The sequence below is a fragment of the Schistocerca americana genome, chromosome 8 (genome assembly GCF_021461395.2).
Source record: "Schistocerca americana isolate TAMUIC-IGC-003095 chromosome 8, iqSchAmer2.1, whole genome shotgun sequence".
Classification (NCBI taxonomy): Eukaryota; Metazoa; Arthropoda; class Insecta; order Orthoptera; family Acrididae; genus Schistocerca; species Schistocerca americana.
Window position 1 is genome coordinate 191,889,605 of NC_060126.1, and position 26,326 is coordinate 191,915,930.

A 26,326-nucleotide genomic window follows, 5' to 3' on the forward strand; every position below is an offset into this window, starting at 1 on the left:
TAACATTAGGTTATGCCACAGTAGGCTAGTGTTATACGTGGCTTTTCCCGTGACAGGACTAAATGTTCAGTTGTTGGGGAAGAGTGACGTACCACGGGCTAGTGACGTATAACAAGCTAGTGTTATAGAGACTGCAGTAAACTTACAGCACAATGGAGCCGCTACATATTTTTACCAGCCGGGTGAAGGAACACCACTACTGCACTTACCCTACTCGCTGGATTGGTCGTGTTAGTATAATTAACTGGCCACCAAGATCGCCAGAACATACGCTATTATGTTTTTCCCTATGAATTTCGATAAGTCTGAGCTGCACAAACAATATGTAAATACGCTATATGAACTGCTTGGTTGCATTGTGGACGCTGCTGCGTTCGATAGGCAACTTGAAAAGGCACTCAGAACACAACATGTTCTCCCTATAGTGCACAAAGGCAGTGAAGCTGAGCGTTGGATATTCGAGCCTTTATTGTGAACTGTACAACAGCTGTTGAGGGACGTGTACGAAAATCCCTAGACGTCAATGTGTTAAAAATACGTATTTTTCAGTTGATACTTTGTAAGACGCATGTTGTAATTTTTACTAACTGTTGTACTGTGTAAACCTGACAATGTGGTGGATAATACAGCAAATAAATAACAATGCACAGTGGAAGCCATTCAGTGTAGGAGATATGTCCATATGGAATTTTTTGTTTCAAGAAAGCGTTCCTGTCGTATCACCGAATACTGTCCATTCCTCCTGGGATACCGTGCATGTTCTGGAAGTGTGGATTATCCGTGGAAGCTAAATACCTTGGGTAGCTGTGTAGATTGGCAACGGCCTTGCCTCAGTGGTAACACCGGTTCCCGTCAGACCACCGAAGTTAAGCGCTGTCGGGCTGGGCTAGCACTTGGATGGGTGACCATCCGGTCTGGCTAGCGCTGTTGGCAAGCGGGGTGCACTCAGCCCTTGTGAGGCAAACTGAGGAGCTACTTGATTGAGAAGTAGCGGCTCCGGTCTCGTAAACTGACATACGGCCGGGAGAGCGGTGTGCTGACCACTTGCCCCTCCATATCCGCATCCAGTGACGCCTGTGGTCTGAGGATGACGCGGCGTCCAGTCGGTACCTTTGGGCCTGCATGGCCTGTTCGGGAGGAGTTTTAGCAGTGTAGATTAGTTGCACACTAGCGACCAATGTTTGCTTTTGACTAAGCGCTGGCCGAGAACTAACAGTTTGTGTGTATGTCTGTCGCAGCCAAACCCGCAGTACCAGTTCGCGTTCGACGTGCGTGACGACCAGTTCACCAACTACCAGAACCGCAAGGAGCAGCGTGAGGGCGACAAGATCTCCGGCAGCTACAGCGTCGTCGACTCTGACGGCTTCATCCGCACCGTCAAGTACACCGCCGACCCACTGGAGGTGAGCTTCGCTTTTGTGTAAACACCAGCAGCCCGCGCACGGCGGGCTGGACATTACGCCCATGACTGACTTCCACACAACGCTCTACTTCAGATACATACGCTCAAAAATAAAACTAGCAGACGCTAGTGTAACACAAGTTCTGGTCTTAATAATTAACTCAGTTAAGCGAGGAAAGGACCACGGTCACAGAGTTATTAAGCGACGTTGATTGCTACGTTTCACCTGATGTTTGGAGTAGTTCCAGTCGTTAAGATGGAGTGTACACCTTCGTGTTTGGGTGGTGCAATTATTGCTACATTAAATTTCTGCGCTGCAGGTGCACAAATTCCGCCTCTTCTTCTAATATTTCGGCTGTATATCGTTCAGCCACCTTCAGAGAGAGCCGAAAGACTGATACTCCAGCTTTTTTCTCCTTTGTTGTTCTTTCATCCACTCTTGCCCAACATGGGCAGCCGTACAGTCAAGCCGCTCTTCAGCCAATTGCCAAGAAAACTGAATGAGAAGAAAAAACACTAACAGGACGGTGAGATATTTACAATAGATTTCAAAAATTGTAAAGGGAAAATTAAAATGGGTGTTTTTATATATAAGAGATATAATTTCTTTCACTTTTAGTTAACAACAATAATAGTAAAAGGCAAAAACGAAACACAATAAGAGAACCTTTAAAGACTTTTGGAACATGGTACAAAACACTGACGTCCAAAAGAAGCGCTTCACTGGCCCTAAAACAGGAAGGACCTACCCCCTACCCTGGGATATGTACTCCGTTGTTGAAGGGAAAGAGATGGATCGATGAATCGTTGAGGGTGGTGAGGTAAGGATGCAACACTGGGATAGAAGTGACAGTTTCGATACAAGACGGAGGGGGGGGAGGGGGAGGAAGTAGATATTGGTGAAGCTAAAACCTGAAGAGGTAAAATCGGGTGGGGAAAGAAGGGTGGAAGGGCAAAAAGGAAGGGAGAAAATATGAGGTTGAGAGGGGGAGGTAGCCCTAATGAAGTGGAACCGGTGGGGTAGATTTAAAGTTAGTAGAATGAATAAAGTCGGGGCGAAGATCATGATCTGGGAGGGGGAGATGGTTGAAGTTTGTAAGAGACGGCGTATAAGTTTAAAAATGGTGGGACGCGTAGGCAGTGGTGCGACAGCGTATGGGGATTGGAAATTACACGGGAAACCAAAGGATTGTTGGAGTTTTTGAATGGTGTAGGTTGTCTGGAAGAGCGGTACGAGTAAGGAGAGGCAGCGATGTGATGAGTTGGTAAAGGATCCTCATGCTGACTCTGTAACCGTCTATAATTACGAAAGTGTTGCTGGGGCAGGATTTGGTGCTCGAACTGACCTCTCGATTATGTCCCATAAATGCTAGATGGGATCAGTGCCGGGTGATCTGGGTGGCAAAAACATTCTCTCGAATTGCCTAAAATGTTCTTCAAACCATTCGCGAACAACTGTGTTTCCCACAAAAATCCCATCGTTGTTTGGCAACATGAAGTCCATGAATGATTGTATATGCTCTCCAGTAGCCAAACATAATAATTACCAGTGAGTGATCGCTTCTGTTAGACCATAGGATCCAGTCCATTCCACGAATCACAGCCCACGTCATTGTGGAGTCATCACTAGCTTGCACAGTTCCTTGTTGACAATATGGGTCCATGGCTTCGTGGCCTCTGCGCCACACTAGAACTCATTCGCTCTTATGAACTGTAATAGAGACTCATCTGACCAGGGCACTGTTTTCCAGTCGTCTAGGATCCAAGCAACATGATCACGAACCCAGGAAAGGCGTTGCAGGCGATGTCATGGTATTAGCAAAGACACACGCGTCGATCGTCTGCTGCCATAGCTCATTAAGGCCAGAGATCGCCGCACTGTCCTACCGGATACCTTCGTCATACGTCCCACATTGACTTTAGTGCTTATTTAACTCAGTGTTGCTTTTCCGGTAACATTGATGATTCTACTCAAACGACGCTGCTCTTCGAAGTGTAGGCCGTCGGCTACTGTGGTGAGAGGTAATTCCTAAAAATTGGCATGGCACATTCTTGAGACTGTGGATCTCGGAATACTGAATTCCCTAATTATTTTCACATAACTGAAATGAGTACAAAAGACACCTCCGACGATGAAATGCCCGTCCATACGTTGTGCACACGGTACTACGCCATCGGTTTATGTTCGCTATGTCATGACTGTTGTCACCGCAAAGTGCATGTTTAACGATATGACTGCATGAATGCATGCATGTTTTACGATTTGACAGTGACTGATAGTGATTGAAAATCTACATAACTGTCTCTTCACTGTGCTTCTGCCTGACTACCAACTGCCTGAAAGAATCTACTCTACCTGTTTCTGTTTCGTAGTTTTGTTACTCGTATCCCTCAGTCTCTCATGTAGGACGCTGAATTTTTCGCCGTACCAGATTTGACTTTGGTACGCTAAATTTGTGGTCCTGTTCAGCAACTGACCAAAGTTTCTTGAGCATGCCTCTCCCAGCATTCGTGCAGGGTGAAAATTTCAGAAATTGCGGCGAGTGGCGTGTGACACTTACTTGCTGTGGCAGGAACAAGTGCCGGCTGCGATCTCCCCTGCGAATTGCTTCAAGTGCTTGTCTACATTCCTGGGTTGTCAAGAAAGCAGCCGCCTAACAATAAACTGCTTGCTTGTAACAGCTGTGTGTCTGATTCACTCAAGTGCCTACAGGTGTTTGTGACTTAACGACATCCTTCTTTCTTTATGTCGGATTTTAATCCGGAAGACACCCTCATGAGTGAGGAAAACATTTCACATAAGCTGTCCCTGTGTGGCTTCTCGGAACGCCTAGTATACCTGTTCCAGCATGAGCACACTACCATTTGCCTCGGCGCCTGGTGGAAAAGTATAAGCTGTTGTATAGGACGGAGAGAACTGTGTCACTCCGGCAAATGGGGCATGGGTGACAAGTCTTCAGTCCATTTACTGGCCCGTCACTACGATTTCCGAAAATACTGAACACATAATATTATAGCTGTCTCAGCAGGGAGTATTTCTATGTTTCGCTGTTGACAATAGCCTGCTTATACAGCCTTTCGGGAAACTTATGTGCTGTTGTTCCTTAAGTAAACGGTTGCATCATCTACTAACCGTAGCTTTTTGTTATTCAGTTATCAGTCTTTCGACTTGTCTGATGTTATGTTCCATCTTCTCCTACCTTGTGCCAATTTTACTTATACGCGTACCTGTTACGTCCAACATCTTCTATTGCCTGTTTTGCATATTTTCGTCTCGCTGTTTGTCTACTGCTTTTTCCTCTGCCAAACCTTCCATCTCCAAATTAGCTATTCCTGGATGCCTATCGTGGATGCAGTTCCTATATATCTTGGAAAATGCCCCACTAACTTTTTCTCTTCCGGTATGGGTCTTCCATAGATCCCTTTTCTTACCCAATGTCTTGAAAGTATTAAGACATTGGGTAAGAGAAGTTGGTACTTCACATATTTGGTACTTTATACATTCATTTAACTTTTAGCCGTATTCGGTAGCAACGTTGCATGGGGGCTTATTTAAATGCAAGATTGAAAATATTTTTTGTTTTAGTCTGTCCGATTACGTAACGTCTCGTAATCGGTTGGCCTGACTAGTATTATTACGCAATCTGACTGCTTAGAACAATGTAAGAAAATTTTCGTAAATACAGTTAATTAATTAAGTCCCCCAGCAACTATAAAACCTACAAAACCAATAAGCACAAAAGTAACTGTTCTGTATGTGGGAGTGTGACTCAACGTCCACATCTGGCACGGTTCTTCTCCAACAAGACAAGAATTCTTAAATACCAATTATACTGACGTGACAAAAGAAATTTAGAAAAACTATAATTACGCAAGAAAACCAGAATTCACTCTAATACAAGAACACAAGCCAGATGCTTTGTTGACTGAACCTGTAGTGACGCATTATTTCAGATACACAAATAATAAAAGAACATTGTGGTTTTTACCTTCATATATATTCACGAAATGCACTCTGATCATTACAACAACATCTGCTATCTCTCCCATCCAAATAACTGCATAAAACATGGAACAACACTCTTTACTACAACATCTCGATCCGACTTCACGACACGACAAGCACTGACTGCCATGAACTCTCGACAACCACTGTGGAGGCGGCTTAATAGTACTCTTTGGCGCAATCTCTGGCGCAGTGGCACAGTGTAGCCACCTTTCATATGCCCCTCCTCCACAGGCCAGAATTTGATGGTATTTTTGCCAGCATTGGTGGTGAAAATACCACCAAATTCGTCCAGAAAAATACAGACAAAAATAAAAGATAATATTAATACCTAAATATCACATAATTAATTAAAATTTTGGCTTTGCACTGACCTTTCACTAACCTAATATATGAAATACAGTAAGCAATACACCTTCTTTTCATACATGTGGCTTTACATAATAGTCTACACAATATACAAAAAATCAGTTTATACAAATGTTCACATAAAATGCTTTCAATGATTAGTTTATACAAAAAAGAACACCAACAGGTAACATCTTTTCAGTAAAAGCAGTCCATCAGTTGCACCCAGTAAAGTTTAGCAGGTACACCCAGCAACAAGTCACATTAGTTCAGTAGAAGCAATCCATCAGATGCACCCAGCAATGTTAAGCAGGTGCAGACGCCAACAAGTGACTTCATTTCAGTAAAAGCAGTTCACCAGTTGCACCCAGCAATGTTGAGAGCAGGTGCAGACACCAACAAGTGATACCATTTCAGTAAAAACAGTCCATCTGTGGCACCCAGCAATGTTGAGTAGGTGCAGACAGCAAAAAGTAACATCATTTCAGTAGAAACAGTTCTAACAGTGGCACTCAGTAAAGTTCAAGAGGTACACACAGCAACAAGTCACATTAGTTCAGTAGAAGCAGTCCATCAGAGGCACCCAGCAATGTTGAGTAGGTGCAGACACCAACAAGTGACATCATTTCAGTAGAAGCAGTCCATCAGAGGCACCCAGCAATGTTGAGTAGGTGCAGACAGCAACAAGTGACTTCATTTCAGTAAAAACAGTTCATCAGTTGCACCCAGCAATGTTGAGCAGGTGCAAACAGCAACAAGTGACTTCATTTCAGTAGAAACAGTTCATCAGTTGCACCCAGCAATGTTGAGTGCAGGTGCAGACACCAACAAGTGACACCATTTCAGTAGGAGTAGTCCATCAGTTGCACCCGGCAATGTTGAGCAGGTGCAGACAGCAACAAGTGACATTATTTCAGTAGAAGCAGTCCATCAGAGGCACCCAGCAATGTTGAGTAGGTGCAGACAGCAAAAAGTCACCTCTCTCAGCAGAAGCAGTTCGATAAAATTCACTAGCACTGATCACACTGTTCATCAGAGTTTATGAGCAGAAATTAAACATGTCCTAGTGGCACCAATCATGTAGAAAAGGTACAGGTAACAGTCCATATTTTTTTTTTTTTTTATAATCACTGATCACACAGTTTATCAGCAGTAATTAAACACGACCAAATGTCACACATCATGTTGAAAAGTGCAGGTAACAGTTCAGAATATTTATCTTCACTAATCAGACAGTTCAGGCATGAACAATAGTTTGAATGCACATACAAATGCTTTTACAGTAACATACAAATCATAACAAACACACAAATGATGTCAGATAATTGTCCTATTAACTATTACAATACACAAATACCAGTAAACCTATAATATTCATGGGTGTCAGTGCAAGCCACTACAAACCAATAAAATAATATTTAGAAGACAGGTGGTTAGGATTAGTAAAGGAAAACACACAGAACACACTCACTCATCTCTCATCCACATTAAGTACTACTGTGTAACTGAATAGTGTTAACTGTGTAAATGTAATTCTGTCAAAATCTGATGTTCATCATGTGTATCAACTAGTAGTACTGGCAGCAATGTATAATAGTCAATAATAGTTAGTCAACGTCATAGTCATCATGTCAAGACGAATGTTTGCCAAGCCAGATCAAATGTACTGTTGTTGAACAACTGTCAGTGAGCCAAGATATGCAATTACTTCCTCTCTTCAAAAAAAAGTATATACTGCTTAGTTATTTAACAAAGTGTGTGTATAGACTATCTTCCTTCTACTTTAGTGTTCTAGTCTGCTATCTTCATCCTCCTTGTTCCATAAGACCAACAAAAAAAATATGCTCCTCACTTACTTTACCTCTTATACACCAAAACTCCAATAATCATCTGCATCACATAATCTCAATAATACCTCAATAATACCTCTTCAATACGTCTTATCATCAATATCATTTACCTTACCTCTTGTCCACAAAAACTCCAATAATCATCTACTTCACATACTCTCAATACCTCAATAATACGTCGCTACATATAAACCTCAGCACCAATATCATTACACTTCCATAACAACTCTTTCCTCTAGTCAGTCTCCTCGAACAAGTACAGATAAAATCCTAATGCAACTTCAATTCAGCATCCCATACAATCCGAAGACACACTGTCAACACACAACTCTGTGTAATCCATCTGACCCAAATTTTCTACTCATTATAAATTATAAGATACATTTTGGTTCCTTGTCCATCATTAAATAAAAGAAATGCATACCTGACCTCTAACAGACTTAGTTCGAATAACTCTCAGTAATTAAGTACGATTACGGAGTGTGAATAATCATAATGTTTCACAGTGTGTACACCACTTCAAGAATCATAGCAGAAGCAAACATGTGGAGTATTTTTTGTGTCAAGTGTCACTTCCTATTTCAATTGCTCACGAAAAATGCAGTGTAATAATTGTTAATGGTCTAAACCTAGTTTCGGTCTGTCATGTCGTTAGCCTCCTTCCTATTAGCATAAATTTATACAGCTTCCATAAAACCTCAGCTCATGTGACTTCTATGACTTTCTTGTACTAATGTCGTTCGTCGAATTATAGCAGTTAATTTTCTTATCTTAAAAATGTAAGGCACTGAGCGTAAGCAAAACATGCAATAGCGCGTAAATATACCAGTAGATAACAGAATGTCAGCAAGTGGATGCAGCACAATTCTTACAACGAGGCTCTGCCAAGCAAACAATCTATAATTAATACAGTAGTGTGACCTAAACTCTATGTTTGTACACCTTATATCAGCATTTCTATATACTAAATTAAAGAGCAGTTATGGCAACAAAACAGAAATGTGTAATTATGTAATCCATACGCATAGCAGTAAACATATATCTTACGTAATAAACAAGTCATTAGCATCATATCAGCCTAAGCAAATAAATGTTCATATGTCATCTTAATAAGCAAACATGGAGGCGCAAGCAGATAAATCACAAAGTATAACTTACATACATATCCACAGTCAGCACAATTAATCAGATGACAATTATAATTTAAATAAATAAGCACAGCAGGCACATAATTAAAAAATATGACATCAGTGAAAAAGCAGTGCAGCCAAGTGATGCATAATATACGCAAGTTACAACCCAGTTCATTAATAATCATTGTCAAAATCAGTTAACGTACGCAAGCACGTCGCTTCACAAGTAAATTCATAGAACATGAAAGTAGCACATCACGTAATCGCGAGCAGCAAATTACGTCTAAAGTACGTACCTAAGTGGAAATATGTTACCTGAAAAATGAACTCAATTAATAGTTACCTTTTTTTAGTTAATTAGTTTCTTCTTCGAAATTACATTCTTCCTGAAAATTTCTCGATAGCAGGTCCTCTTAACGTCGGAGACACACAGAATTTACCTGAAGTTCTCAAATATTTTACACAACCGTATCCTGGAAAATACTGAATGTTAATAACACAATTCAACAAGTCCTTATAGCTTTATACAGAATTTAGTCGGAGAAATTAGACTGTGTATTTGTTTACGTCTGTCAGTGCATTCGCACTGAGCGCTCGATCAGCTGTAGGCGCGTGACGTAGGAAGCTATTGTTTGCGGTCAACGACTGCCTTGTGCGGCGCGCAGACTTCACTATTGCTTTGAGTATGTGCCGCCGCCAAAACACAGCGCGGTATCCTTGTACTCTCCGCATGTTTACATCTAGCTGTTGATTTCTCACAAGTATGTCATTCCACAAAAATTTTAACATTTGATATATGATGTATTCCTTTAGAGCGTTGTGATTTAAGAGTTTCTACTTCGACAGTGTTATCATGAATAATTTTACGAATTCTATATGGACCGTTATAAAGCAGAAAAAATTTGCGACACAAGCCTTTTCCTTTGTGAGACAAACGGTGGGACTTAATTAATACCTTTTGACCAACTGACAAGATTTTTGAACGACCAGGACGTTTAGCTGATTTCTCTCTTCTAGCAGCCGCAGATGCAATATTTTGTAGAGCCAGGTTAACAACTTCAGAATGCCGCAGTTTCCGTGAAGGCGGAAAAGGAACGATTTCAGAAATGCGATTTGTCGGTGCTTTATTTTTTAATGTCAGTAGAGGCGGTAAAGAAGTTGAGTCATTAGGAAGTTCATTCAGAATGTTTTGAAAAATATGAAGATACTGATCCCAAGTTCTGTGATTCTGATGACAATAAAGACGGCACAATTTATTGATTTCCTTCATCCATCTCTCTGAAGCGTTAGATTGAGGGTGAAAGAGTGAAATGAAGATTGGTTTAATTTTACGACGCTGTAGAGTACGAAGCCAAATTTTAGAACGAAACTGTGATCCATTATCTGATATAACCTTATCAACATGACCAACTTCTTTAAGAAAATGTTTGATAAAAGCGTTAGATACTGAACGAGCTGTTGCTTTGCGTAAAGGTGTAAAACACACATATTTTGATGTCAGTTCCACTGCTACGAAAATGTACGCAAAACCATTAATAGAACGAACCACTGGACCGAACAAATCGACTGCAGCCATCTCCTTTAATTTCGCTGGAATGATGGGAAACAACGGTGCTCTGTGAGAAATCGTTGGAGGCTTAGCCCTTTGACATAATTTGCATTTGGCAAGAACAGATCGAATACGTTTTTCCATATTACTGAAGTAACAATTTTCTCGTAATTTGTGAAAGCATTTTCGGGGACCAAAGTGTGCATAACTGAAATGCGTATACCAAATCAATTTATTGACCCACTCATCAGGAATACAAACTAACCAAACAAAGTTGTCGACGGATTTTCGTTTAAAAAGAATGTCATTGCGAACTAGATAATGCTGTCTAATCGCCACGCTTTCCTTTCTCCTCCACTTCTCCTTGATGTCCTTCCAGATCGGATCCTTATTTTGCTCCTTAGCGATGTCCTGGAGCGAAGACGAAATAAAGTTCTCAAACGCAACACCTTGAATATACATCAAACAATAATTGTTTTCCTTGCAGTCCTCTTCAGCACTTTGTTTCAAACCCATAGGTGCACGTGATAAAGCATCGGCAACAATATTAGAAGAACCCTGTATGTAAACAATACTAAAGTCAAATTCCTGTAGGTACAACGCCCATCGTGACAATCTGCCATGAGTTAATTTTGTTGACATAAGAAATTCCAGAGCTCGATGATCGGTGTAAACCTTAGTATGTCTGCCAAACAAAAATGTGCGAAATTTTGTGAAAGCCCAAACAACAGCCAAAGCTTCAAGTTCCGTAATCGAATAATTCTTTTCTGATTTAGAAAGAACACGACTTCCAAATGCAATAGTTTTCTGGACTACAACGCCGTTTTCTTCTATCTCTTGAAATAAGTGTGCCCCTAGGCCCTTGTATGATGAGTCCGTCGCCAAACAAAATTCTTTAGATAAATCCGGATGTGAAAGAAGTGGAGCAGCAACTAAAGCATCACGAAGCTGTTCAAATTCTGACTGAGCTTCCTCATCCCAAAGCCAATTAGATTTCTTTCCAGATAGTTCACATAAACGAGGTGTGGCCAAATCGTCCAATCTGACAAAGCGTCGAAGAAAATTACAGACACCAAGGAAACTACGAACATCACGTTTTGTAGTAGGAACAGCATAATTACGAATAGCGTCTAATTTTTCTGGATCAGGAAGAATACCTTCTGTAGAAATAATGTGACCGAGAAATTTCACCTGAGAACGACCAAATTCAGATTTTTCCAAGTTCACTGTCATGCCAACTCGTGCAAAAATACGTAATAATGAATCCAAAATTTTGTTGTGCTCACTCCAAGAACGTTTAGCAATAAGAATGTCGTCAACATAAGAAGTAATATTGTCACGAAGATAAACAGGTAAAATTTCATTTAGGCTACGAATGAATGCTGCTGAAGATACTGTAAGTCCAAACGGTAATTTCCGAAATTGGTAACAGTTACCAAAGGCTAAAAAGGCGGTGTATTTTCTACAATCAGGGTGGAGTTCTATTTGCCAAAAACTTGCGCGCATATCAATCGTGGATAAGACTTTAATTCCATGGAAATGTTGAAGAAGTTCATCTAAATTTTGTGGGCGGTCAGTTTCAGGAATGATGATGTTATTTATCTGTCTGGAATCCAGAACCAAACGAATTGACCCATCCTTTTTAAGAACAACGTGTAATGGGCTAGTATAAGGACTGACTGCAGGCTCAATAATGCCCTGATCTAACATGTATTGAAGTTCATTCTTAACCTTGTCTCTGTAAGCCAAAGGAATAGCGTACGTTTTTCCCCGAAATGGTGTGTGTTCTTTTACTTTAAATAAATATTGTAGGCCTTGTATAGTTCCTGTGTGATGACTAAACACTGTAGCATGTGAAGTCAAAATGTAGTGCAGCTCTTCTCTTGCAACGTCATCTGGCACTTCAGCTTTCTTAACCTTTTCATCAATTAATTCTTCGCTATTAATTATATCATCCATCGCGTCTCTGTATCTATTGTCATTATCATGAATAAACACATTGTCGTCATAATGCTCAACGAAAACATCAGAAGTAAGAAACCTTAAACATTTTGCATCTGGTTCAGATCTTGTTAAACACTCGAAAAATTTCAAACATTTCGGCATTCCGGCAACAGTCAAATTCACACTTCCTTCTTTAAAGTTCAAAATTGCCTTATGTGCGTTAAGAAACTCCATACCTAATATAATTTGTGTACTGAGTAATGGAACAATAATAAAATTGGCAGAAAATTCGTATCCTTGACAAACGAAATTTAAATTGGTCTGTTGTCTGACTTCCACACTTTTTCCAGAAATCGCACCTCGAATTGTAGTTTTAGAAATAGGTAACACAGGACAAGCAATAGTTCTTACACATATACGAAAAACTGATTCACTAATGACATTCAATGGGCTCCCAGAATCTAATACTGCAGTGAACTTATTCTTACCCACACATACTTCAATAACAGGATGTAAAAATGCGTCTACATTATTTTCCTTTTCGTCTAGCAAAATGTCTCTCATGTCTTCCAGGCGTACGTAGTGTAAAGTCGTATTGTCATTACTTTCTGAACCGTCTATATTGCTGCCAGAAGCCGAAGCTGCAAGTCATTGTCGATTGTTTGCGTCACGTCTTTGATTATTCCCGTCATTTCGCGGATCAATTTCTACGATTTGCACTTGTCTCTCAGAAGTTCTGTCACGTGGAGGATGCCAATTAGGTCCCTCCTGTCTGTTAGATGCGAATTCTGGGTTGTGTCTGTTATTAAAATTTCTATTTTCCTGTCTGTCTGCATAACTACTTCTTGTGTAATTTCGACTGTCACTTCTGAAATTATTGTTGTATCTACTACCCTGATTGTTTCTGTAGTAAGAGTTTCTATTACTGTTTGAATAATTTCTGTCTTGATAATACCGATTACTGTTTCCGTATGATTGATCATTCCGATACGAATTACCGTTGTTATAGTTGTCTGTGTAATTTCTGTTAGAACGTCTGTTATTGTCATAGGGCTGGTATCTATTGTCCTGTCTGTTACGTCTGTCATTCTCCACATTACCCATATAACGTCCGTTCCGATCACTATCCCTTTTCTCTGAAAATCTATTGTAATTACTGTTACTGAAAAAATTACAGGAAGTCCCATCATCGTTGTCATACTCGAGTTCTTGCAACAAAGTCTTAAAAGTCTCAATGTCGTCTTTACATCTTCCGGCTAAAGCAATTTGTCTTATGGATTGTGGCAGCTTAGTTAAACAAATGCGAATTAATTCAGTCGGGCTGTAAGGGTTGGAAAGGAACTGATTCTTTCGAATCATGTCTTCAAAGTACTCTGCCGGCGTGCGGAACCCAGACTGTTTGAAATTACGCTGCATAATAAGACTGTGTTTGACTCTGTCTTGCGTGTTTTCGGACCAATATGCCGATAGAAATGCATGATAAAAATCATTTAGATTATTACAATCTCTAATGAGTGCGCGCATCCGCGTCGGCGGTTCGTTTTCTAAATATCCACACATAAATTCTAGTTTGTGACTTAGTGGCCAATTTGGTGGAAGTGCGTACATAAATTGATCTAACCATGCACATGGATGTATGTCATTCTTAGAATTGCGGAAGATCTTAAATTTCCGGACAGTCAAAAAGTGTTTATAGTCAAAGTTTTCGCCTCGTGGCGACAAAGACCTACCGCGTCTGTCCCAGTCCGAATGTCGATTATTGTAAAGTTCGCGCGCCTGGCGCTCTCTTGTTGCATCCCGTAAATGAAACAAATTATTTTCTTCAAACCCCTCTGCTACCTGTGATTCTAAATTTCTTCTGCTATCTTTTCTTACAATTTCGCCTTCGATCTGCTTGACTTGCTTCCGTAATGCCTCAAATTCCCTTTTCACACGTTCATTAAATTTTCCCTGATTTTCAACATGCTTATTTATGTTCTGATACTCTTCGGTTTCTGCAAATGGTAATGGAGCTGTATCATCCGAATCTCTGTCCCCATGTAAACTAAGATTTGTCAGTTTATCTGAAATTTCCTCAACTCTTTCAGATAAGTCACCTAATTGTTCTTTCTGTTTATTTACGTCTTCCGTAAGTGTCGCGACTCGGGTTTCAGTATTGTCACATTTGGTAGCTAACTGTTCATACTGTTGTGTTAGGTTATTTAATCTGTCATTTGGTACGGATTCCTCGATTCTCTCAAATATTTCTTCCTTATCCTTTGCACGTTGTAAATTTAACTCTGAAAATTTCTGTACTATCACGCGATCTCTTTCTTCCTGTTCTCTATCCTGTTCCCTTTGTCTGATTTCTACTGCAATTAATCTATTATTGTGAGAATTCAGAATCGGTTGTACTTCTTCCCTGATTTCTTTCTTTAATTCATCTTTCATATTTTTGAAACATGTCCCTATTCGTGAATCTATCCGTGTTTCCAAAGTTCCCATCTCTGTTTTAAATTCAGATCCTAACCGAGTTTCCATTGTTCCCATCCGTGTTTCCATTGTTCCTATATCAGTTTTTAATTCAGCCCGTAAAGTTCCCATGTCATTTTTTAATTCAGATCCCAAAGTTTCCATTCGTGTTTCCATTTTTAATATAGCACTCATCAACTGCCCCATGGTAACTGTTTCAAAATTATTTTCGCCCCTAACATTTCCCGCAAAACCAGTTTCCTTCGTCATAGCTGTAACGCTATCTGTGTTCGATACTACTTCAGAATCTTCTATCGTTGATCTCGTATTCTGTGAATTTTCTGATTGAGAAAAATTTTGAAATGGTTCCGGACTATTTTCCCGACTTATCACATTGTTTTCCACCTCATTATCCACCATACTGTTTTCCTCTGTTGGCGAGTTCGCCATGTGAACAATTTCGTCATTCTCACCATTCATCATTTTTGCCTTTTTCATTGATCGCGTAATCATTTACAAAACATACGAAAGATTCGTCACTGTACGAAAATTACACACAATGACTCTTTATCTCCAACAATACTATTCACATGAAATGTCTCCCTCAGACACGATCAATCGAACAATTGAAATAATTGCACTAATTTGTCAAACGCGTATACAAGGCAATAATTTAAATTCTGAGAAAAAAATATCATTAGAAGAATGCCAATTACCAAATCTACACATGCAATATAACCTACAATTACTAAACTACAAATTACTACAACAATACTACAGTCTACAATTTTCACAATCAGAAGAATCCAAGGGACGATCCGAAGCAGCGGTCGCCACGTGCATGGGGGCTTATTTAAATGCAAGATTGAAAATATTTTTTGTTTTAGTCTGTCCGATTACGTAACGTCTCGTAATCGGTTGGCCCTGACTAGTATTATTACGCAATCTGACTGCTTAGAACAATGTAAGAAAATTTTCGTAAATACAGTTAATTAATTAAGTCCCCCAGCAACTATAAAACCTACAAAACCAATAAGCACAAAAGTAACTGTTCTGTATGTGGGAGTGTGACTCAACGTCCACATCTGGCGCGGTTCTTCTCCAACAAGACAAGAATTCTTAAATACCAATTATACTGACGTGACAAAAGAAATTTAGAAAAACTATAATTACGCAAGAAAACCAGAATTCACTCTAATACAAGAACACAAGCCAGATGCTTTGTTGACTGAACCTGTAGTGACGCATTATTTCAGATACACAAATAATAAAAGAACATTGTGGTTTTTACCTTCATATATATTCACGAAATGCACTCTGATCATTACAACAACATCTGCTATCTCTCCCATCCAAATAACTGCATAAAACATGGAACAACACTCTTTACTACAACATCTCGATCCGACTTCACGACACGACAAGCACTGACTGCCATGAACTCTCGACAACCACTGTGGAGGCGGCTTAATAGTACTCTTTGGCGCAATCTCTGGCGCAGTGGCACAGTGTAGCCACCTTTCAACGTGTTCAAACGGTTCCAGTTTCCTGTTCTCTTGACTTCTGAGGCTCCACGTTTCACTTTCATAAAGTCGATATCTGATGTAAGTAGATGTCTTTTATTGAATAACTTTTTCATCGAAAGCATCAAACTTTTGATTTTTCTGCCATCCTGTATAATCATGCTTCCTTGGATAGAGTTTGACCGTTGTGGTCTTTAATCCGAAGACTGTACTACTGTACCCTTCATTCTGTCATCTATTTGAACTTATTTAATGTGCACATGCCTAAGTTTTCCTCTACACGTTTTACACCCCCCGTCTCCTCCCTCGCTCAGCCAATGCCCATTCATGCCAATTTCATTTCGTGTACTCAGTTGGACACGCGATGAACAATATACGCAGATGTCAGCATTTGACAGGGGAAGTGTAATCGGTTTCAAAGACGTCGGTCGGGTAGACGGCGAATCACTCCATATGTGAATTGGAGTGATGCCAGCGTTCAACGATATTGGCAGGAATATTTGCACCAGGGCCGAACACAGCGTCGAGGAGTAAGCGGTTGAACTACAGCCAGACAGTCGAGCAATTGTCAGAGAGGCACTCAGAGCTCCGGATACACCATTATCATCGATCCGAAGTGCAACTGGTGCTTCAGTCACTACAAGGACTATTAACAGGTGGCTCACGGAAAGGGGGCTGAGCTCACGGCGCCCCTACGGTGCCGTTGACCTCTGTACATCAACGAGATCATTTGCAGTGATGTCGGGCACATTCGGCCTACAGTCTCATTTACTGCAGTGGAATTGTCTCCAGTGATGACTCCACTTCGAATTGACCGGCGATATCCTCGAATGGTGGTTTGGGGTGCCATGTCACTTTTCTAAAGTTGTAATCACTCGTTTCTTTGTACATGTACATCACATCTACCAATTTCCGCCCTGTTGGGATAATTCCTTCGCGGTGCGTCGTCTTGCTTAGTTGCTGAACCACTATCCGAACACTTTTTATTCCTCAGAAAATGTCATTAGCCCCCTTCCCCCACCACCACTTCTCATTCCTATCGTGTAATTACCCTCTGGTTGGGAAACACTGGTCCATTGTATCTTTGTGTAATGGTAAGAAGCTCAGGCAAGGCAGTGACATACCTGCGACAGACGCAGAAATCTGAAACGCACGCCATCACCTGGCGACTGTAATCTCTGACACCTGGGTGACGCCCGCCGTGCCTTTCTGTTGCAGGGCTTCAAGGCTCAGGTGACGCGGGAGCCCACCGACATCGTGGTGAAGATCCCGACGCCGACGCCGCCGCCGCAGGCGCAGCCGCTCTCCATCCCAGCGGGGCCGCAGTACATACAGGTACGAAGCAACTGCACACGCCACAGTCTCTTAATAACGTGCAACGTAAGACTACAACTTCCTGATGCAGAAAAACTGTCGTTTTCACTGGTAACTAGCTGATAAAGAAGCATTGCTCCATAAATTGATCGCGCACGAATATTTGGGCCATAATTCTGATAGTACGCAGTTATGAGCTTCTTCAAGTACTTCACTACTTTCAAACTTCCACGCGCACCGATTGTCACTCGATGATGATGATGATGATGTTTGGTTTGTCGGGCGCTCAACTGCTCATACAAATTCCCAATCTTTGCTCAGTCCAATCTCGTCACTTTCATGAAACTGTCACTCGATCCGCTCCATTGCGTCGTTCAATCCCCGAACGCGAAGTACTGCGCTGTGGAGTGAATAAGAGGTTTGTGAATTACTGTTTTGACACTGGTAACTTGCTTTGCACATTCTGTCAAAGTGCGCAGTTTCTAACCTGTAACTGGTGTCAGAAACCTCTCTGCTTTCAAAATTTTTATTTTGCAATTATCAAATGCAATGTAAATGAATGAAAACGTTAGTGTACCACTAAAGAAGTAACGTATCGCTATTTAATCACGTTATTATTTTTGCATTTTGAAAATGGCACTGTTACAGTGAAATACATGTGGAGATGCCCTACTCTTCGACATTATTTGCATGATTAAATCGTAATTGGAAATCATGAATTTCATTACACAATAATTTTTCAATTGCTTAGGTTAATTCACTTTGATTTTGAAGTGTATAAACAGGGTGAATGACTAAAACTTGCACCGAAATTGTGCAGAAATGGAAAGTGCTATTGATATGTGATCTTCACAGAAAGATTTGGCAGTCAGGGGCTCGTATTGTTAGCGAATCAATAGACTTTAATAACACCTATAAATTGAATTTTTTGTGCAAAGATGTACTTTTTTAAACGTAACACTTCTATTGACATTAACGAAATAAAAATAGGGTAAATTAGACTGTCAGGGGTGTTTGTTGCAGGAGACTAGTGCGAGTCCGGTACAAGATATCGTATTTTGAAAGGTTCCCACATCGACACTTGTACAATACCTGTGGTATCACACACTAAAGAACGACACAAGTGCATACAGTAGTTATGCGGATCCTCACCGGTAACGAGACAATTGACTATCACAGGTGGCGTTCAAAATGGCCACCGGCAGCTGCAATTCACGCTTCTAGTCTGGTATGGAACCAATCTGCACACTTGGCTAGCGTTTCATCGGAGATGTCCAAGCGGGCTGGATTAATACATAATTGTATATCATCGGGTGTTGCTGACATGCCCTTGACAGCGTCTTTCAGTTTTCCCCACAGAAAAGTCTACATGCGTCAAATCCGGGAAATGAACAGATCATCCACGAACAATACAACGATTTGGAAAAAATTCGTGAAGACATGCTGTAGTACTTCTTGCACTATGGGCTGGAGAGCCATCATTTTTGTATCACAGGGTCTCCTGGTCTGCAGCACAACGGTTTCTAGTAACCGTGGAAGATGGTCCGTAAGGAGGCTGCGAATAGGACGAGTGTTCCGTCTATCAAAAACGGGCCTCTGTGCTGATGGTTCACTCCCCCACACCACACGTTTACACCCCATTGATGCAGACGTCACACGTGACGAAGCCAACGGGGATTGTCAACAGACCAACAGTGCGTGTTTCGCATTTTACCTGCCATGATGCGTAAAAGTGGCTTCATCACTAAAAAATATACATTATACATATGAAGTATCCTGTCTTAATTCCCTTGTACGAAAATTAACACGATTTTCATATTCGTTTCTATGCAGCTCTTGATGGAGAGAGATATGATAGGGACGGAGCCTACGTCGATGCTCGATGCAGAATGCGTGGGACACTAGCCTGACTGATGCCACGTCTTCATGCGATTGCACGGGAGCTAACGAGCGGATCAGCTGCAACTGCAGCAAGAACATTAATTGCCCGCTCTTCTGTCTTCACTCGTAACTGCCAAGATGCCTGACTTCTACTGAGATATCTTGCGCATAAACCGTATTTTGGGTATTGTAAGCACAATTTTGTTTGTAAAGCTGCTTGCTAATTCTACGTAAAACCTGGTCGTACAGGGACTTCACGTTTCATTATGACGGGGAAAACGGATTAAGTATACACAAGCAGCAACAACATGCCCTCGTTTAGGACACTTCTCCGGCATGATTGCTGTAAGAGAAGTTACAGGAATGCAGCCAGATCGGCACTTCCTTTTTGTTCGCAGTATTCCAACAGCTGACTTCGTTGTCCTTCTTGCTTTTATTCCCTAACCAAGAGGGCATGTGAGCTGTTTTAAATTTGGGTGGTTGTAAACCTTGCCTATTTTCGGTGAAGACCCAAATGTAGACAGGGGGTGATGTGACTTTCGTGTGTGTGTGTGTGTGTGTGTGTGTGTGTGTGTGTGTGTGTGTGTGTGTGTGCGCGCGCGTGCGTGGGTGTGAGCGTGTGTGTGTGGGAGCGCGCAAGCGCGAGCATGTGTGCGTGCTCATAAAAGCTCACAAAGGAATATCAGACGCAAAACGAAAGAAAGACGATCACATTCCATGCGATAAAAATAAAGTTCACGGGATGAATGGGTATTTACAAAACAAAAAGTTATAGTTAATGATAAGTCAGTGAAGGGTAATCTGATGTAAGTCGAACACCTGTGTGTAGCAGAACGTTTGCGAGTGATGTAGGAGCGAAAACAACAATAATAATGGTAGGTTAAAATATATGAACGTTAATGATCTCACCAAAAGGATACGTAATAAAAGCGACAGTTCTTACAGTGATCACCGAGGCTGCTTTAAAATAAAGCGAAACGCTTCTGACATAAATAAAAGTTATATTACAGTCGCGAAAACAGAAAATATCCCACATTATTAGTAAAACAGCGAATGCAGAAAAGAGACCTAAAACACGTCACAAGAGCAGCTATAGGTTGCTCCACTAGATTATACGGGCTCTTCTGGAGTGCGCCTTTTGAATTAATGGCAACGTAGCACGCAGACACATCGTGTGAGTCATATTTTCTACTAAATGGAACACAGTATGTTCAAATGGCTCTGAGCACTATGGGACTTAACTGCTGTGGTCATCAGTCCCCTAGAACTTAGAACTACTTAAACCTAACTAGCCTAAGGACATCACACACATCCATGCCCGAGGCAGGATTCGAACCTGCGACCGTAGCGGTCACGCGGTTCCAGACTGAAGCGCCTTTAACCCCACGGCCACTCCGGCCGGCGAACACAGTATGTAATGAAAGGTTATTTGTATGTACCTCGAGAGTTTCAGGAGACGACTATGCCAAAACTTCAAGACGTACATCAGAAGGACACCTATCGGTGGATAGACCATCTCTTCGAGCTTCGATTCATAGAAAGCTTTTTGTCGTAGTTCTACACCGTCCCACTAGGGGGAAAAGTGTTTAGAACATGTAGAAAAAATATATTGCCGCAATGAATTAGTACGAGTCTGCAGATAGGAAACCCAATAACAGATTTTGAAAGCAGCCTGCTGTAGTTGTAGATTCCTAGATGGCAGCAGCAGCGACTCCAGTGGCTTGCTCGCACTTATTAATCTTTACCACGTCACAAATGTTGTCCGCATTTAACACCTGTAATGTGAGTTGGAAACTTGGAGAGACGCTCTATACACTGATAACTGATAATTCTGTTATTATATGTCTTGTACTTTTCACACAGTTATCTTCTGATACTCCGCAGCTACTTCTGAATAACCTTGTACAACTAATGCAAGAAATGCACTTGAACAGAATCTATAGGGGATGGAGACAAATATGGAAACACTGCGAGAAATGCGTACTTGAGTACAAATGCAGATGCTAGCTATGATTTCAATTTATGCTGTTGTACCTGACCACGAACGGCATCTGTGCAGTGTACTTAATACGATGCAAGTCGGCGCCAGAACAGTCTTACGTGTAGTCGTGAGTGCATAATGTGGAAGCTAAGTGAATTCGAATGTGGGCCAATTGTTGGTTCTCGCATGGTGGGTGCTTCCGTAACAAGGGAGCAGAAGTGTTTGGTGTTTCAAGAGGTACCGTATCGAAAATTTATACTCCATACGAGGGAAGCGGAAAGGCATCATCCACCAAGCCAGAACGTGGATAAGAGCGTGCGTTGAGTGATTGTGACAGACGATTATTCAAGAGGACTGTGATGGAAAATGATAGGACGACCGCTGTAAAGGTCGCAAAGTCATTGCTGAACTGAATTTCGTACTCCCCAACCCTGTCAGCAGCAGAAAGAAAGGAACCTCCGAAAACAGGGAATTCCTGGATAGGCCGGAATTACAAAGCCACACGTCAGTGGTGTAAAGGTCCATAACAGGAAAATATGGTGCGCGAAGCCTACATGCTGGAGTTCAGTGCATTTCCGTCAGTATTCACCTGAAGATGGCCAGGAGACTCTGCGCCGGAATATCTTGGCAGGGAGTTGCAGATATCCCGCACTTCGCCCGAAATTTTATGGAACGCGGATGAGTCTCGTTTCATTGTGTTTCCGACTTCTAGCCAAGTTTACACCCCAGTAGAGAGATAGGGCAGGGGCTCGGATATGACGTGTGCAGCCATATCGTGGTATGCCATGGGCCCCACGATTACTCTGCAACGTCGCATTACTGCCATGCATTACGTGACTATTATGTGTTTCCCAACGCTGATGCTGTGTTCCAAGACGACAGGGCCTCTTTTCAGAGCTCGCATCTTGGGGGTTGGTTCTACAAGCACGAGGATGAACTGTTGCAACCCCCTGGGCACATCGGTCACCAGATCTCAATACTACACTCCTGGAAATGGAAAAAAGAACACATTGACACCGGTGTGTCAGACCCACCATACTTGCTCCGGACACTGCGAGAGGGCTGTACAAGCAATGATCACACGCACGGCACAGCGGACACACCAGGAACCGCGGTGTTGGCCGTCGAATGGCGCTAGCTGCGCAGCATTTGTGCACCGCCGCCGTCAGTGTCAGCCAGTTTGCCGTGGCATACGGAGCTCCATCGCAGTCTTTAACACTGGTAGCATGCCGCGACAGCGTGGACGTGAACCGTATGTGCAGTTGACGGACTTTGAGCGAGGGCGTATAGTGGGCATGCGGGAGGCCGGGTGGACGCACCGCCGAATTGCTCAACACGTGGGGCGTGAGGTCTCCACAGTACATCGATGTTGTCGCCAGTGGTCGGCGGAAGGTGCACGTGCCCGTCGACCTGGGACCGGACCGCAGCGACGCACGGATGCACGCCAAGACCGTAGGATCCTACGCAGTGCCGTAGGGGACCGCACCGCCACTTCCCAGCAAATTAGGGACACTGTTGCTCCTGGGGTATCGGCGAGGACCATTCGCAACCGTCTCCATGAAGCTGGGCTACGGTCCCGCACACCGTTAGGCCGTCTTCCGCTCACGCCCCAACATCGTGCAGCCCGCCTCCAGTGGTGTCGCGACAGGCGTGAATGGAGGGACGAATGGAGACGTGTCGTCTTCAGCGATGAGAGTCGCTTCTGCCTTGGTGCCAATGATGGTCGTATGCGTGTTTGGCGCCGTGCAGGTGAGCGCCATAATCAGGACTGCATACGACCGAGGCACACAGGGCCAACACCCGGCATCATGGTGTGGGGAGCTATCTCCTACACTGGCCTACACCACTGGTGATCGTCGAGGGGACACTGAATAGTGCACGGTACCTCCAAACCGTCATCGAACCCATCGTTCTACCATCCCTAGACCGGCAAGGGAACTTGCTGTTCCAACAGGACAATGCACGTCCGCATGTATCCCGTGCCACCCAACGTGCTCTAGAAGGTGTAAGTCAACTACCCTGGCCAGCAAGATCTCCGGATCTGTCCCCCATTGAGCATGTTTGGGACTGGATGAAGCGTCGTCTCACGCGGTCTGCACGTCCAGCACGAACGCTGGTCCAACTGAAGCGCCAAGTGGAAATGGCATGGCAAGCCGTTCCACAGGGCTACATCCAGCATCTCTACGATCGTCTCCATGGGAGAATAGCAGCCTGCATTGCTGCGAAAGGTGGATATACACTGTACTAGTGCCGACATTGTGCATGCTCTGTTGCCTGTGTCTATGTTCCTGTGGTTCTGTCAGTGTGATCATGTGATGTATCTGACCCCAGGAATGTGTCAATAAAGTTTCCCCTTCCTGGGACAATGAATTCACGGTGTTCTTATTTCAATTTCCAGGAGTGTATATTGCAGTCTTCTTTTCAAAACCCATTTATTTGCCAATGTCGCTACATAAACACAGTTACTGGATTACTAGTTTCGGAAGTATGTGTTGTCATCCTCAGATCCATAAAACTCGGCAGTCGTAGCTACATAATACTGTGCTTACACCAAACTGTCACCTGAGGAGCATATAACTTGCATAAAAGAGTCGCGGCATTACAGCGACATTCTTGAGCTTTTGTGGTCTACTTTGGAGAAGGATGAGTGATCGCTAGCCACCTCTGTCAACGATACCTAAACCTAGAATGAAATTTTCACCCTACAGCGGAGTGTGCGCTGATATGAAACTTCCTGACGGATTAAAACTGTGTACCGGGCCGAGACTCGAATTCGGGACCTCTGCCTTTCGCGGGCAAGTGCTCTACCAACTGAGCTAACCAAGCATGACTCACGCCCCGTCCTCACAGCTTTAATTCCGCCAGTATCTCGCCTCCTACCTTCCAAACTTCACAGAAGCTCTCCTGCGAACCTTGCAGAACTAGCACTCCTGAAAGAAAGGATACTGCGGAGACATGGCTTAGCCACAGCCTGGGGGATGTTTCAAGAATGAAATTTTCACTCGAGTGTGCGCTGATATGAAACTTCCTGGCAGATTAAAACTGTGTACCGGGCCGAGACTCGAACTCGGGACCTCTACCTTTCGCGGGCAAGTGCTCTACCACCTGAGCTACCCAAGCACAACTCACGCCCCCTCCTCACAGCTTTACTTCTGCCAGTATCTCGTTTCATATCAGCGCACACTCCGCTGCAGAGTGAAAATCTCATTCTGGAAACATTCCCCAGGCTGTGGCTAAGCCTTTGTTTCCGCAATATCCTTTCTTCCAGAAGTGCTAGTTCAGCAAGGTTCGCAGGAGAGCTTCTGTGAAGTTTGAAAGGTAGGAGACGAGATACTGGCGGAATTAAAGGTGTGAGGACGGGGCGTGAGTCGTGCTTGGGTAGCTCAGTTGATAGAGCACTTGCACGCGAAAGGAAAAGGTCCCGAGTTCGATCCTCGGCCCGGTACACAGTTTTAATCTGCCAGGAAGTTTGATACCTGAACCTACCACTATTGCAGAAATAATGGTATAATATTGAAAACCACACAGGCCCAGTATTTGTTCCGAGACGACTGGAAGGTGTTTTGAATGCCAATTGTTTTCCTACACTATATTAGGGAGGGTAACGTGTTGTGTTTTTGGTGTTTCCATATTTTTGTCTAGCCCAGTCTGTAAATAGTACCGCTGCTAGACAGGAAACTGGTTTTTGGATGTCCTGACGGCAGCTGTGGCATTATGCTGGGATTTTCAGTTTACAAGCAGACAAGATAGTCTCCAACATTGGAGGACAACTAAACAGCGTCTTCAGCGAGTGAGCTTATAAGCAGCTCCATAAGAGGCGTGTGGTCCAGAATCAGCGAGTGAACAGCAGTAACGTCAGCGTCTTCTGTCCGCAGGGTGGATCGGCAGCCGCGTACCAGCAGGCGCAGGCGCAGGAGCAGGGCCAGGCGGCGGCCCAGCAGAGGGCGCTGCCTCCGGGGGCGGGCCTGGGCGTGCTGCCCCCGGGCGCCCGCGCCAAGGCGGTCGGCTACAGCGCGCAGCAGCCCGGCGCGCCGCCCGTCCACTTCCAGGCCTACCAGCAGTGAGCGCAGCCACGCCACGCCGCCTCATCGCCACCTCATCTCGCAGTCACCACCAGTAGAATCACAACACGATGTAGTACCCATCATCTGTCAACCATACCTGCAGTCCAGTCCAAACAGTTATAACCCTTTATCGACTGATCCATTCCTTTAATAATTATCTCTGCTATTCTTTATCTCAGAAACAATACCCAGCAACCTTCAACGTTGCCTCTAATGTCTATAAATTCAGCAATTGAATCCTCTCGTTGCCATTTCTTTATCTTTGGACCTTCACACTGCCGGGAAGTAAAAATGTATCACCATCAAGGACAAGGTCATTTTAGTGACAACTGAGGTGACACGTCATTGTAAAAGTATACGGTAACAAATTCAGACCAAATGAAATGCACAGGTCACAGTAAAGGGTGGCCAAACTATCGCATCTGTACACATAGAACTCCTCCCCTCCTCCCCCACCCTTCCCCCCCCCCCTCCCCCACCCACCTGGCGGCAATGCATGTAAATGATTGTGAAGGAGCCTACGATAGATTGTTCCAAGCATCTTGCGCCTCTTGGTGCAACTCGGCAATGGTTCTTACAGTCCCTGGAGAACAAGTAAGCTCCGTCTTCAACATATCCCAATTGACAAAGTTTTAAACATGGCTGCTTGGTTCAGCCACCGTTTCTAAATTAAAATTGAAACAAATGAGCTCTCGGTAACTATTATTTTTAGTCTTGTTGACCAGGTTTCAACACTTCTAAGAGTGCCTGCATCAGAATTAAAACAATTAAAATGGCCTATAACATAGTTAAAAATTTGTAGGAAAAGACATTTTTTATATAAAAAGTGTAAGTACTGACTAACAATAAAAGACAGAGACAGTACTTACATGTCATATAT

General features: G+C 42.9%; 1 protein-coding gene and 1 pseudogene across 1 annotated transcript in view; both read left to right on the plus strand.

Annotated features, from left to right (window-relative positions):
• The window catches only part of LOC124544817 (general transcriptional corepressor CYC8), a 92,465-nt gene extending 66,559 nt beyond the window's left edge, over positions 1-25,906 (plus strand). The window contains exons 4-6 of the mRNA XM_047123508.1: positions 1,239-1,403; positions 17,425-17,541; positions 25,258-25,906. Of these exons, the coding sequence (XP_046979464.1) occupies positions 1,239-1,403; positions 17,425-17,541; positions 25,258-25,446 (471 nt within the window). The 3' untranslated portion in view covers positions 25,447-25,906. The remainder of the gene's footprint in view (positions 1-1,238; positions 1,404-17,424; positions 17,542-25,257) is intronic.
• LOC124546125 lies at positions 816-933 on the plus strand (annotated as a pseudogene).
• Positions 25,907-26,326: the final 420 nt, after the last annotated feature.